We start from the raw sequence: 14,308 nt of genomic DNA, 5'->3' as shown, positions 1-14,308 counted from the left end.
AGATGCTGCAGTATTGGGAATACGAGGAATTCGTCATCCACTCCTTCCAGGATAGCCTGTCAGGATCGGCCCTCGATTGGTTCATGTCGTTGAAGGCCGAAGACATCCCAACGTGGGAGGACCTCTCCCGGAAGTTCACCGACCAGTATCGGTATTGCGCAGAAGCGCCTCCCACCCTGTTGGAGCTAAGCACCAAAGAGATGGCGAGGGGCCAAAGGTTTGAGGAGTATGCTGCCAAGTGGCGAGCCCAAGCAGCAAAGCACATCCCTCCGATCAGCGAGGTGCAACAGATCCAATTGTTCCACTCCACGCTGAGAGGGGTATATTACTCGCACTTGTTGGCGCACACTTCGTCGTTCTCCGACCTCATCGAGGCCGGAAAGAAGTTGGACTTGGGCATCAAGCTTGGAAGAATGGAGGACCCCACCAGCAAAGGAGAGGAGTCGTCAAAGAAGGTCTCCGCGACATCATCATCCTCAAGCGGGAGAAGGGGAAAGGAAATTTCGGTGAATACCGTCAGCACCGCGCAACAGGCCCCCCAGCAATATTCGATGAACTACACGGCGGCGCCTCCCGCAGCTCCCTCATTCGCCCCGCAGGCACCTCAGTATCGACCTCAAGCCCCTGCCCAATCAATCTACTATTCCGCACTGCCGCCTCCACCCATACCTGCGGTGTCGTCGCCCGTCGTCCATCATTATGCCCCTGCTCCATCCCAAGCCCCTCAATATCAACCTCCGGTTCCTAGGACTACTCAGCCGGCACAACGGGCCCCGCCCCCGCAAAGTCAACAGGGCGGCACACCACAACCGCGACCCCGCCGACAATACCCGGCCCTACCGGTCCCGCTTTCCCACATCTATCGGCAAGTTCGCGATAAGATCGGGACAATAGCGCCCGGCCCAAGCTTCGATCCCACCATCCAAGATCAAAGCAAGCAGTGCGAATACCATCGGGGTGCACCGGGGCACACCCTGGACACTTGTTGGAGATTGAGGGAGAGGGTTCAGGAAATGATCGATGCGAAGGAGCTCGTATTCAATGCTGTAAGGCCTCCGAACGTACAGGCCAATCCTCTTCCTGACCATGGGCCGGCTCCGGGGCCTTCCATCAACATGATCACCGTGTGCACGTCAAGCGAGGACGAAGGCAAACAAGATGGGTTCTCTCCCGTTGTGATTGAATACGTACCGACGGAAGTCGCAGTCGGGTTCACCGGGGTAGACGTGCCTCATGCCCCGCTTGTCATAGACGTCCCCGCCCGGGAGCCATACTCGAATGATAGGGTCCCCTGGACCTATGAGGGAAGTGTCGGGAGGCTAGAGCAACAATTCGGTGTCACGGGCATAACCCGCTCAGGGCGGCTATATGAGAACCCGGCGACCACCGACAAAGGGAAGGCACCCGCTGCCGAAGAAGAGAGGAGGCCTAGCACCCTGCCTGCTTCGTCCAAGAAGGTGACAGAAGAGGAGGCCGAAGCCTTCATGAAGGTCATCAAAGCAAGCGAGTATAAGGTGGTAGAGCAGATGGCCAAATCTCCGGCCCACATCTCGTTACTTGCCCTCCTACTCAACTCGGAACCTCACAGGGAGGCCCTCATGCGCGTCCTGACGGCCGCGCAAGTCCCCAAAGGGACGCCCCCGGACTGGATAGAGGAAACCGTCAACTCTATTTTCTCCAACACCATCTCGTTTTCGGACGATGAGCTCCCCTCTGAAGGATGCGCGCACTCCCGGGCACTGCACATCGTCTGCAAGTGCAACAACCATATCGTGGGCCGGGTCATGATCGACAACGGTTCCGCGCTCAACGTATGCCCGGTGACCACTTTGAAGCAGATGAATGTGGATCTCAACCGCATCCGCCCTAGCAAAACAGCGGTCCGAGCCTTTGATGGTTCGAGGAGAGAGGTGAACGGTGAAATCGATCTCCTCATAGATATCAGCCCATGCTCCTTTAGCGTCACATTCCAAGTTTTGGATATCCCGAACGCCTTCAGCCTACTCCTTGGGAGGCCTTGGATCTACTCGGCCGGCGCCATTCCGTCCTCGCTACATCAGAAGGTGAAATTCACCGTCGAGGAGAAGATCATTACGGTCAAAGGGGAGGAGGATTACGCCATCTATAAGGAAACGGCGGTCCCTTACATCAGCATCAGGGATGACGAAAACCTGCCCTTCCACTCCTTCGAGACCGTCTCCGTTATTCGGGATTACGGAAAGGTCGGGCCTTCCCGCGCCGACCGCATGATAGGGAGGGTCCTTTTGCGCCACCATTACATCCCCGGCACGGGCCTTGGAGCGCGCGGGCAAGGAATCAACCGCCCCATTGAAATTGAAGCGTACAAGCATAGGAGGGGACTTGGCTTTCGCCCCTCCTGCCATGAAATTATTGAGGCCCGCCGGGTCAATCACCTCCACCACCTCGCCACGCACTATGGTAGGCTCCACAGGGGCATTCCAGTCCCCCCGCTATCACATTTCTTCCCCGGGCCTCCACTCATCATCGGGAGCACCTCTGACGGCCCTTCCTCGGACTTCGACGACGCGACTGACACCTTGCCAACCGTGTATGCCGTCACCGAGGAGATTCCTTCAGGGATTCACATCCGCCCCGCGCAGGAAAACGAGGAGCTTAACAATTGGACCTCAGTCCTGCGCTACTCGGCTGTGATCGCCGATGTGTAAGATTTATCTATGTATGAGATGTTTCCCGCGTGTCGGCGTAGCCGTAGGCCACACGACGGAAGAGGGAACTCTGTTATGGCTTCGTGATCCTCACTATCAATGAATTCCCTATATGCATTTTTTGAATCCTTGTCTATTCCTCTCTCTCTTCCTTACTCTTTTGTTCATATCATTCTAAATTTCTCTAAGACAATTCTTTCAATTCTCCAGGCTCCACTCGAATCCAAATCTTCGATGCGTTAATTCGAACCCATCCGAAGAAAGTCTCGGAGAGCCCGGACCCATATACTTCGGGGAAGGGCTCGACGAAGACAGTCTAGTGCTTGAGATAGAAGAGAGTTTGCGCCGCCTCGAGGATCGCCAACTCACCTCACTCGAGCCAATAGAAGAGATCAACGTGGGTACTCAAGAGGAGCCCCGCATCCTAAAGATCGGCACAAGCCTCGACCCAACACAACGGGTCCAAATGATCGATTTCTTGACCAGGTATCAAGAAGTTTTTGCCTGGTCCTACGCCGACATGCCGGGGCTAGACCCGTCAATAGTGAAGCACTTCCTCCCGCTAGACACCGAGAAGTTCCCGCCCAAACGACAACAATTGCGACGGCAACGGGCAAGCCTCCTTCTCCGCATCAAGGAGGAGGTTGTCAAGCAGATCAACGCGGGCTTCCTCGAGGTCTGCAATTATTCTGAATGGGTTGCAAACATCGTGCCGGTGGAGAAGAAAGATGGAAGGGTGCGAGTCTGCGTCGACTATCGGGACCTCAATAAGGCCAGCCCCAAGGACAACTTTCCCTTGCCCCACATCGACATACTAGTTGACAACACGGCGCGCCACTCTCGGTTTTCTTTCATGGACGGCTTCTCCGGATACAATCAAATTCGGATGGCCGAGGAAGACAAGATCAAGACGACATTCACTACCATGTGGGGAACCTTCTGTTATCGCGTCATGCCTTTCGGTCTCAAGAACGCCGGGGCAACTTATCAGAGGGCTATGGTCACATTGTTCCACGACATGATGCATAAGGAAGTCGATGTCTATGTTGACGACATGATTGCCAAGTCCAAAGAAGGAGAGGACCACCTCGTTAATCTGAAGCGTCTCTTCGACCGCTTAAAAGATTACAAGCTTCGGCTCAATCCGGCGAAATGCACGTTCGGCGCTCGATCGGGAAAATTACTAGGATTCGTGGTCAGCGAGCGCGGCATCGAAGTAGATCCCGATAAAGTCAAGGCGATCAAGGAGCTTCCTCCGCCATCTTCGGTCCGCGAAGTACGAGGCTTCTTGGGGCGGCTGAATTACATCGCACGATTCATTGCGAACCTAACAGACAAATGCCAACCACTCTTTCGCTTGCTCCGCAAGAACGCGGCGATTGAATGGGACGAAGAATGTCAGAAGGCCTTTGACACCATCAAGGCGTATTTGGTCCGACCACCGGTATTGGTCCCGCCTACACCGGGTCGTCCCCTCGTACTTTATCTAACGGTACGCCGCCAATCATTAGGATGCATGTTGGGACAGGAGGAGGAGTCCACGCACAAGGAACGCGCGATCTACTATCTGAGCAAAAAGTTCACCGATGGAGAGTCAAATTATTCGGAAATCGAGAAGATGTGCTGTGCATTGGTGTGGGTCATGCAAAGGCTCCGACAATATACGCTTTATCACACGGTCCGCTTGCTGTCAAAGGCAGACCCCTTGAAGTACTTACTTGATAGTCCCTCCTCCACGCGGAACCTCGCCAAGTGGCGTTGTCAATTAACGGAGTATGATATTGAATACGTGTCCCGCACTTCGGTCAAGGGGCAAGCGATTGCGGATCATTTGGCAGAATTCCCAATTGAAGACCACACACCAATTAATCCCGACTTCCCGGATGAGGGAATCCTCCGAGTAGACGACGAGGGAGAGGAGCCGGGATGGAAGATGTATTTCGACGGCGCTGTCAATTCCACGGGATCAGGCATCGGCGCGGTACTGATATCCCCGGACGGGCGCTATTACCCGGTAGCGGCAAAGATCGACTTTCCCTGCACCAATAATGTGGCTGAGTACGAGGCATGTATTCTCGGCCTCCAAGCGGCGATTGATTTCAAAGTAAAAGAGCTCGAAGTGTTCGGTGACTCCATGCTCACTATCTTCCAGACATTGGGGCAATGGAAGACAAAGGACGCAAAACTAGTGCCGTACCACGAGTACCTCGAGAAGTTAACCGAGAACTTCGAGGACATCTCGTTCACCTACACTCCGCGCATGACAAATCAATTCGCGGACGCACTTGCAACGCTCGCCTCCATGGTGAGCATCACGAGGGAGAACCTTATCGAGCCCCTCGAGATTGAGATAGCCGAAGGACCGGCGCACTGCAATTCAATCGAAGCATCCGAGGCGAAGCCGTGGTACGAAGACATCAAGAACCTTCTGCGAACCGGCCAATACCCCCCATTCGCCGACCGCCGCGACCGGAAGACTCTCAGACGCCTCGCGATACACTACTTCTTGAGTGGCGAGATACTCTACCGCCGCTCCTTCGACTCCACACTCCTCCGGTGCATCGACGAACACGAATCGCGGCGTCTCATGGAGGAGGTGCACGGGGGAAACTGTGGACCCCATATGAACGGCCTCATGCTCGCTAAGAAGATCATGCGCCTGGGTTATTATTGGTCCACCATGGAGACTGATTGTGTGAAGCATGTCAGGCATTGCCACCGATGTCAGGTCTACGCCGATCAAATCAAAGCGCCGCCCAACGAATTGCGCCCCATGACGGCACCATGGCCTTTTTCAATGTGGGGAATGGATGTGATCGGCCCGATCAACCCCAAAGCGTCCAACGGTCACATGTTCATTTTGGTGGCAATTGACTACTTTACCAAGTGGATCGAAGCCGTCACTCTTGCGTCAGTCACCGCAAAGGCCGTGGCCCGTTTTCTCAGACGCGACGTCATTGCCCGATACGGGGTCCCTGCGACAATCATCACAGACAACGCCAAGAACCTGAACAACAAGGTCATCGACGAGCTTTGTGCACAATTCAAAATCCGACACCGCAATTCCACCCCGTACCGTCCCCAAATGAACGGTGCGGTGGAAGCGGCGAATAAGAACATCAAAAAGATCATCGAAAAAATGACGGTGAACTATAAGGATTGGCACGAGATGCTCCCCTATGCACTCTTGGCGTACCGTACGTCCATACGGACCTCAACCGGGGCGACCCCGTACTCGCTAGTCTATGGCATGGAGGCCGTCCTCCCAATCGAAGTAGAGATCCCTTCCATGAGGATTCTTGCCGAGGCCGAGCTTGAAGAAGCGGAATGGGCAAAGCAGCGGTACGAACAGTTAAATTTCATTGATGAGAAGAGACTGAAAGCGCTATGCCACGGACAGTGCTATCAACAAAGAATGGCTCGAGCCTTCAACGCAAGAGTCCGCCACCGCGATTTCAACCCCGGCGACCTCGTTTTAAGGAAAGTCCTACACGTCACGCCGGACTCTCGAGGGAAGTTCTCGTACAAATACGATGGCCCCTTTGTCGTCAAAGAGGTTTTCTCCGGAGGAGCGGTCATCTTGAGCGACATGGACGGCACTGAAAATGCCCTTCCCGTCAACGCTGACGCCATTAAGAAGTATTACCCGTGAACACTTGTATATTCTTTATTCTCCGGGCTCCGTGCCCCTTTCATTGTAAGACATTTCTATTTCCGTGGACGAGCTTCAATTCCCACGATCTGTCCAATACTAAGCTTTCTTGAGAGAAAAATAAATTTTCCCGCTAGGTCGAAAACCTCTTTGAGGCGGCCTAGGAAAAAACTAGGGAACGAGTGGCACGACTTAAAATCCCGCAAAGGGGGGTCGCGGCAAAAGGAGAGCACAAATCACTCCCTTGCTAGGTCGAAAACCTCTTTGAGGCGGCCTAGGCAAAAGTTAGAGGAATCGAGGGGTGCGATCTCACCCAAACATGGGGAATCGTAGCAAAAGGTGAGCATTCATGTGAGAGAAATTAAATAAAATACCCCGCTAGGCTGTTGCACATCCCGCGGCCTAGGCAAAAGTTAGGGGAAAAATGTCGGCTTGACCACGAAAGAAAAGCGACACTCTCCCTGTGAAGCTACACCGAGTAGTGGTTCGACACTCCCCGACGCAAGCAAACTCTCTTCGACTCTCCAAGCTCGAGACTCGCTTCGAAATGGGGGTCGAATCAACGTATCCTTGACTTGGAGGATCCCATATGATCCCTCCTCTTACCTTTACGCACATATTCCACGGGCTACCCGTTTCTAAAAAAAGCCATTCTTCGATAGGGACACGACCACCCTACAATGGTCACCGATATCAAATCCCCGACACATCTCTACATAGATTCTTCTTACGTATGCCTGTCTCACCGATTAAGTGCGACTGACGCCCTTTGTAGGTTCCTTTATTTCCATGCACAGGTGTGTTCGGGAATCCCAAGAGGCATCTCCTTCTTGACGAACACGCGTTTGGCTTGTGCGGCAGATCGAGGCACCGAACCAAATGAGGGGCAGGATAAGAAACCCTTTTGATCCTGACTCAAGGAAACGACAAATGACAAGCTCGACTAAGAACGGGACAATCTGCCTCTGCCGACGTCCCTGACGAATCGCTTAGCATCCTTTCCCGCCCTTACTTCCCCTCGCTCTCTCCACTTTACTGCTTTCCACGGGCTTCGGCCTAGTAACTTTATTGCTTTCCGGACTTCGCGTCCACGGACTTCACGTCCACTTTACTGCTTTCCACGGGTTTCGGCCTAGTAACTTTACTGCTTTCCACGGGCTTCGGCCTAGTAACTTTATTACTTTCCGAACTTCGCGTCCACGGACTTCGCGTCCACTTTACTGCTTTCCACGGGCTTCGGCCTAATAACTTTACTGCTTTCCACGGGCTTCGGCCTAGTAACTTTATTGCTTTCCGGACTTCGCGTCCACGGACTTCGCGTCCACTTTACTGCTTTCCACGGGCTTCGGCCTAGTAACCTTACTGCTTTCCACGGGCTTCGGCCTAGTAACTTTATTGCTTTCCGGACTTCGCGTCCACGGACTTCGCGTCCACTTTACTGCTTTCCACGGGCTTCGGCCTAGTAACTTTACTGCTTTCCACGGGCCTCGGCCTAGTAACTTTATTGCTTTCCGGACTTCGCGTCCACGGACTTCGCGTCCACTTTACTGCTTTCCACGGGCTTCGGCCTAATAACTTTACTGCTTTCCACGGGCTTCGGCCTAGTAACTTTATTGCGTTCCGGACTTCGTGTCCACGGACTTCGCGTCCATTTTACTGCTTTCCACGGGCTTCGGCCTAGTAACTTTACTACTTTCCACGGGCTTCGGCCTAGTAACTTTAATGCTTTCCGGACTTCGCGTCCACTTTACTGCTTTCCACGGGCTTCGGCCTAGTAACCTTACTGCTTTCTACGGGCCTTGGCCCTGCACATGCTGTCGTGCGGGCTTAGACCCCACTCCTGCATTTCATAATGTTCGCTTCCTAATCAGGTGGTCACCCTACGACGGGTTCGGGAACCTTTGCACATCCTCCCTAAACATCCAACGCGGGGAAGCAAGCTATCACAGAGAGCGATAACAGAAGCGGTCGCCGGGACCAAAAAGGGTGCCTCTCATGGTCTTTGGCTACATCCTCTAACCGAGCATGCAACCAAAGAGGGGCAAGCTGTCAGCACCCCATTTTGGTCCACCGGCTTCCCGCACAAGGATTCCCGACTGAAACTCGGGACACTATTCATCGCCCGGCAATCGGAGGCAAATAGGCGGGCACGAGGTCATGAACAATAAAGAAAAACACGGTCCACCGAGAAAGGCGGAAGAAAGCAGTCAGAAGAACAGACGAACGAGGAATCCCGAAAACAACGGAGCTGGCACTATGGCACTATTCATCACTGAGTCACCGAAGCACCGAAAGGTGCCCAATATGGGGCTCCAAAAATCCCTCCTAGTGCCAAAATGACCAATGACACGTCCAGGCGCATTTCCGGGACATCCTGCTTAAGCCGGGACACCCCGATCCCCCACGGACGCCTTTTCTGACAGAGCTCCCGGGGTTCGCTCCACTGACAAGCAAGCGGCCCCTCAAAACGGGTCTACAGGCGCCCAGGGACCACCAGGGCCAGGGAACAAGTTTCAGACAACCTTCCGGAACTCGGCTCGATCTCCCGAAGTACGCTTCAGTGATCACGAACGCCTCCCGGTGAACCTTCGGGTATTTCCACGGAAAGCAGAGACCACAACGATCTCTGAGTACCTCACGATAACCTCCAAGCACCTCAAGGCATTCAAGGCACACTGAGAAAATCCCGGTCGAAGTCCCTAGGCCTTCCCGGGCCAACGGTCCCCGACCGAGGACAAATGGGCCAACGATCCCCCGCGGGGCAAAAGGATTGTCAAAACAAATGCAAGGATGCACAAAGGTCAATCGGGGGTCGAGGGGCGCTAAATTCCACTCCGAACGTCTAAACGGGGCGAAACCGATTCCCGAGGCGCCGAGTCGCCCGAACGTTCGTCCACGCGACGCATGGCGATATTGGGCTCGCTCAAATCCTCGTAGTCCAAGCATTCCAAATCTTCAAATTAATTGGACATCGGAGGTCGGACGCGAGCTCAATCAAGTCTCAAGCGTTTGCCGGCTTTTCTCCTAATCGGATGGGACCCACAGCCTAGCCAAGCCAAGCCATCAAGCCGCGGCTCAACCCAAGCCACGGCTCAACCCTCGGCTCGGATTGGACAGCCCAAGCCGCGGCTCAAGCCTCTCCCACCGTCGGCTCCAACTCACCCCCACCACACATTTGAATTTCCCTCCCATCCATCACCTCCCTCCATCCATCCATCACTTCCTATCACATCCTATCACACCCATCACTCCTTCCTTTCCTTTCCCCACACTCTACAAGACATCTACCCCTCCCTAATCCCCCATTGAAAATTCGGCAGCCCTAGGTTAGCCCACTAAACCACACTTAACTTCACTTAATCAAGTCATTAGCCTTCCCTTTATAAGCCCTTTTACCATTAGACTTAAGGACCTCTTCATTCTCCTTCTCTCTCAAGCCAATCTCCCTCTAAAATCCTCTCAAACTCCAACCCCTCCCCCCACTTTCGTTCAGCCCGTGCCAAGGCCGAAACCGGCTAAAATCGCCGGAAAACCACCCGGTATTCCGGTAACCACCCGACCCGACTTAAGCCAAAAATCATCAAACTTCCTAGCCTACATATTTCCCACCCCCTAAGTCCATTTCCGGGCTTAGATTTTCGATTTGAGGCCTCCAACACCCCGTTCCAGCCGTGAGAACTTTCGGGTTCCGAGACTTCCCTAGCCGCGCACACCGAGCAAGCCACGTGCCATTTCTTCCCACGACTTCGGCGAGTCGTGCCATCACGTTCAAAGGGCTCCTCACAACCCTCACCCTCTCTCGTGAAGAGGTGGTCACGATCCGAGGGCCGGCCAACCGCGCACGACCTCCGTTTTGCCCATTTTCACTAACCGGGTTTCTGTGTTTTCACTGGAACTTCTCTCATTATTTCCGACTTGTTCAGGGTTCGGCACGCTCGGGTCTGCCCGTGCACACCTAGATCTGCCTCTTAGGAGTCCAACGAGCCCGACCTCGCACCGTTCCGTGGTCGGAGCGAGCGTGCCAAGCCGTTTTCCCGCGGTTGCTGCAGCCGCGCCTACCCGGGTCGCCTACTGCCCTTCGCCCTAACCGAGTCTTCCGACTCTCAAAGACCACTTCCCCGACTCTTTCCCTCGTGCACGAGGCTAGGTAATATCCCTTTACAACTTAGAAGAGTTAGGATTTTCTATCTTCACTTGTATGAAGTGTTTTTACGTTTTTAAAAGTCGGTATGCATGCAAGATCTCATTTTTCTTTTAGATCCGAATCTCCCATGCATTCCCATGCAACGTGTGCCCATTATGAGCCTATGTATGACCATCCCATGTTTATATGATGCAAGAACTCGTATGCCATGACGGGAAATGGTTCGGATCCGGATAGGAGAGGTCTCCTTAGCCACGGTTGAGCCAAGGGACTCACGGCCTAGCCTCTAAGGAGAGACCCGTGGGCTCCCTTGGCTTTTCCGGGGCTAGGATGATCTCTCCTCTCCCGAATCGAGTCGATTCCTACGTCCCTTTTCCTTCAATCACACGTAGCATGTTAGAATAACGAGAAACGATCCAAATCGGGGTCGAAGAAGTCCTCCCAACCCGCGTGAGTCAAGGAAGCTCTCGGCCATCCTTTGGAGGGATGTGGCCGAAAGCTTCCTTGGACCACACGGGTTCGTGAGGCTTTCTTCCGCCATGAGACGGGTCGATTCCCGCGTATTACCCGTTCCATCATTAGTTGAAATGATATCGTATTGCTACTCTCATTTAAATGCTTTATTCGTATGTGTTTGGCATGATTTCATATCGTTGTAACCATGGATAAAATGTGACTATACGAAGGGAATAATATGGGATCTAGGGAGAAGAGCCTTAGAGGGGTTCGGCCATGCCAAGGAACCCACGGCCATTCCCTTTGCAAATAGGGGCCGTGAGACTCCTTGGAGTGCCCGAAGCCATCGGGCTCTCCTTTCCCCGAGGCCATGTAATTCCCGCACACTCCTTGTAATCCCACCGCGAAATTAGCTAAAATTAAGCCGTAATCGTAACATTGTATAATAAGTGTCGAATAATCTCACAAATGGGCAAACGGGACAGCTCATTCGGTTAATTAAATCATTTGGATTAAATGATGGGACGAATCAAATATTAATTCGTAAACGCATCGATGACTCACGGAACGACATGAATGCCCTTTTCCCTTAAGAATATTCACAATTTCAAAATATCGAGTCGCGTAACACGAATATGATTGATGTCTAGGGAGTACTCATGTGCCATGACTCGAGTCCGGGTCCAATTTGAGGCGGCCCGAGTCAGGGCACGAGAGTCCTTCTTACACCCCTTTCGTGTGACATGATCTCCAATTTATACACGAACGTCGCCATTTTATTATCCAAGGGCACGACCGTCATTCCTTGATTCACCGATACCCTAGGCGTTAGGAAGCCGGAAACGCCTCGATCTATGGGCGGAAAAGTGCTACCCGTTCGGGTACGGGCCTCATTTGCACGGCCTATTCCGTCCACTTTCGGTGTTTCTATCTTCCTATCATAGATTCGGTGGGAACATTTTATTTCAGTTACAAAGCACGAACAATCGGATTAATCGTACACTCGACTTAATCAAACACTAGATAATGGATAGGCGGAATGATAGATTCCATTTTAGAGTCAAGACATGAGTTGGGCTAATTCGGTGAAGCCACAGTGACACTTAACTGAATAAGCGTCTTAAAACGAACACACACATGTAATAGGCTTAGAACCCCATCCCAATCCACCACTTATAGTTGCCTAGGATAGATACATTGTTTGTTAATCAACCCCGGCTAATAACTGATTAAATCACGTACATTCGGCCTAATACACAATTCGTTTGTATTCACTGACACTTATCAGTTGTTGTCAGTTGCTTCCTGTATCGTGTCAGTTATATCAGTTTTCTTCTGTTTTGTTCTTGCTTTTGATGATTTATTGCGGTTCGGGCCTGAACCCATAGGTCACGTGTTGCACGGGGTCCAACGCCCCTAAGTCACCGAACACGAGGTCCAACGCCTCTTCATTCACCAAGCGCGTGCGACCCGAGTGCGGAATGGGATCTAGCCTCGAGTCACCATCGCACTCCAAATATGGCCTATGTGGAAGGCAATTTGGATTGGATGTGTGAAACGCGTTTAGATATCACCCGGGAGCTCGATCGGTCCAACGGTTACAGTGGGAACTAATCGGTTCTCCTGCAAACCGTCAGTTCGATTGGACCCGACCCCCGGCTCTTTGAGCCCGCGTTGCCTTAATTTGTTTATCGGTTATTCAAAACATACGGCGAGCCGGAGCGGAATATTGGCCCAATGCAAACCGATCGGGATCCATTTATTTCATTCGGTTGTATTCTGTAATTATTCGAGTGTACGTTGCGAGGATCTTATTTGTACATTTATTCATATACTTGTAAGGATCCCCGATCGGTGAGCAAGAGGTCCGAGTGTCGAGTCGGTTAAGTCGGTCTATCGTCACCAAGGGATGAGTAGGCTCGAATAATCATGGTCTTGGTTCGCGCAGGGAATCGACCGTCACGGTTTGAAGAACTGTAACGCTAAGATAGCGAGCCGATTCCTTGACTCACAAGCCTACTCATCTTTCGGATTCTTGGCCCAACTCAATCGATTCATCGATTTTACGGTGTCAAAACGGGCTAGTCAAGTGCGACCCTAAATCACGCGGTGAATAAACAAAATGGCAAGCCTAGCAAGCTAGAGTACCGAAAGGGCGTGCGGGATATAGGCCCGCACGTAATAGAACCCCCGAATTCGGAACTTTCGGTTCCGTACGACCATTGCCTTAGCATTTAGGTGTACCCCGTACCCCTAGACCCGGGTAACTTGCCGGCCCTCGACCCTCGGGTCGTAAAATGGCAAGTGGCGACTCCTTCTCATGTGCGTCCGTCGCGCATCCCCGGGAAGGTGGACACTCCCAAGCCGCGTTTGCTTAGGCGCGAGCATGCGTGCCCCGACGAGATTAAATTCGGGTGCGCACAGCCCGATGGAACCCCGGCGGCCCCATGATCACGGGATGTCCCGGAATTGTGGGAGTTCCCCTCCTCAGCCATTTGGGGAGCACCCTCATATTTCCCGGCCGAGTAATCAGACAACTCGGCGGCCTACAGGACATTCCCGTCGAGGCGGACCGCCTACCTTTCCGCATCCAATGGGCCGACTCCACGTCCACGGCCCCTGATAGATTCCTACAAATTCGGGAGATCCGCCGTCAGCGGGATGCTAGCACCATACAGCGCCTGTACTTCCCCGAGCACCCCACCGACGAGGAGCGAGCATTCTCTGCCACCTCAGCATACGTGGCCCGGTTCTACCCGCAAGGATCGACACCACCACAACGGCCTCAGGCCGCCCCGACTCCCCGCGCTACATCCACCCTCGCCCCCGAAGCCGAGAGTTCTATCCAAGCGGCCATGCACGCAGAGCTACAGGCCGTCAGGGAGGAACGGGATAGGCTCCGTTGCGAGCTTGTTGACTCCCGCGCAGAGGTCGCGGACTACAGGGAGGTTCAGACACAGCTGACTCGAGCATGCGCCCGGGTCGCACACTTAGACCGGGAGATGGCCCGCTTGGACGCGGAGTTGGATCGAGTGCACAAGAGGGCGCGCAACCTCGCCCATCCTTAGGATTAGTAGGCGCACTCATTTTTGCCCTCGCTCGGACCCACGCCACTTTCAAGCGGCCACCGAGCGCAAAGGGATGTCGGCTTTACGTTTATGTTCCTTTCTTTTCTCCCGAATGTTCTATTTTGTAAAACCATGGAACTTGGAGCTAATCAATGTAATGACATTAGTGTTTTGAAAGCTCATGCATCTCATACATTTTGTCATTTTACTTAATTCCGCACTTATCATTCGAGTTATCGGTGTCTGTCCTTATGCACCCTTGGAATGCAGGTGATTACCACTGGCGTCACACCGCTACCCG

The 14,308-nt window shown here is 53.1% G+C and overlaps 1 protein-coding gene across 1 annotated transcript; it reads left to right on the top strand.

Moving 5' to 3' along the window:
- The first annotated feature begins 413 nt into the window (after positions 1-413).
- Positions 414-6,339, top strand: LOC116200457. Its single transcript, XM_031531306.1, has 2 exons — positions 414-1,457; positions 3,043-6,339. The coding sequence occupies exons 1-2, from the start codon at positions 414-416 to the stop codon at positions 6,337-6,339; spliced, it is 4,341 nt and encodes a 1,446-aa protein (XP_031387166.1).
- Positions 6,340-14,308: the final 7,969 nt, after the last annotated feature.

The sequence above is a fragment of the Punica granatum genome, chromosome 3 (genome assembly GCF_007655135.1).
Source record: "Punica granatum isolate Tunisia-2019 chromosome 3, ASM765513v2, whole genome shotgun sequence".
Taxonomy (NCBI): domain Eukaryota; kingdom Viridiplantae; phylum Streptophyta; class Magnoliopsida; order Myrtales; family Lythraceae; genus Punica; species Punica granatum.
Note: the sequence above shows the minus strand (reverse complement) of the source record. Positions and strands in the feature narration are given on the sequence as shown.

Coding starts and splice junctions, on each gene's coding strand:
- LOC116200457 (XM_031531306.1), top strand. CDS start 414: ATGGAGGACCCCACCAGCAAAGGAGAGGAGTCGTCAAAGAAGGTCTCC. Junction 1,458..3,042: donor TGCCTGCTTCGTCCAAGAAG/GTGACAGAAGAG, acceptor CGCCGCCTCGAG/GATCGCCAACTCACCTCACT.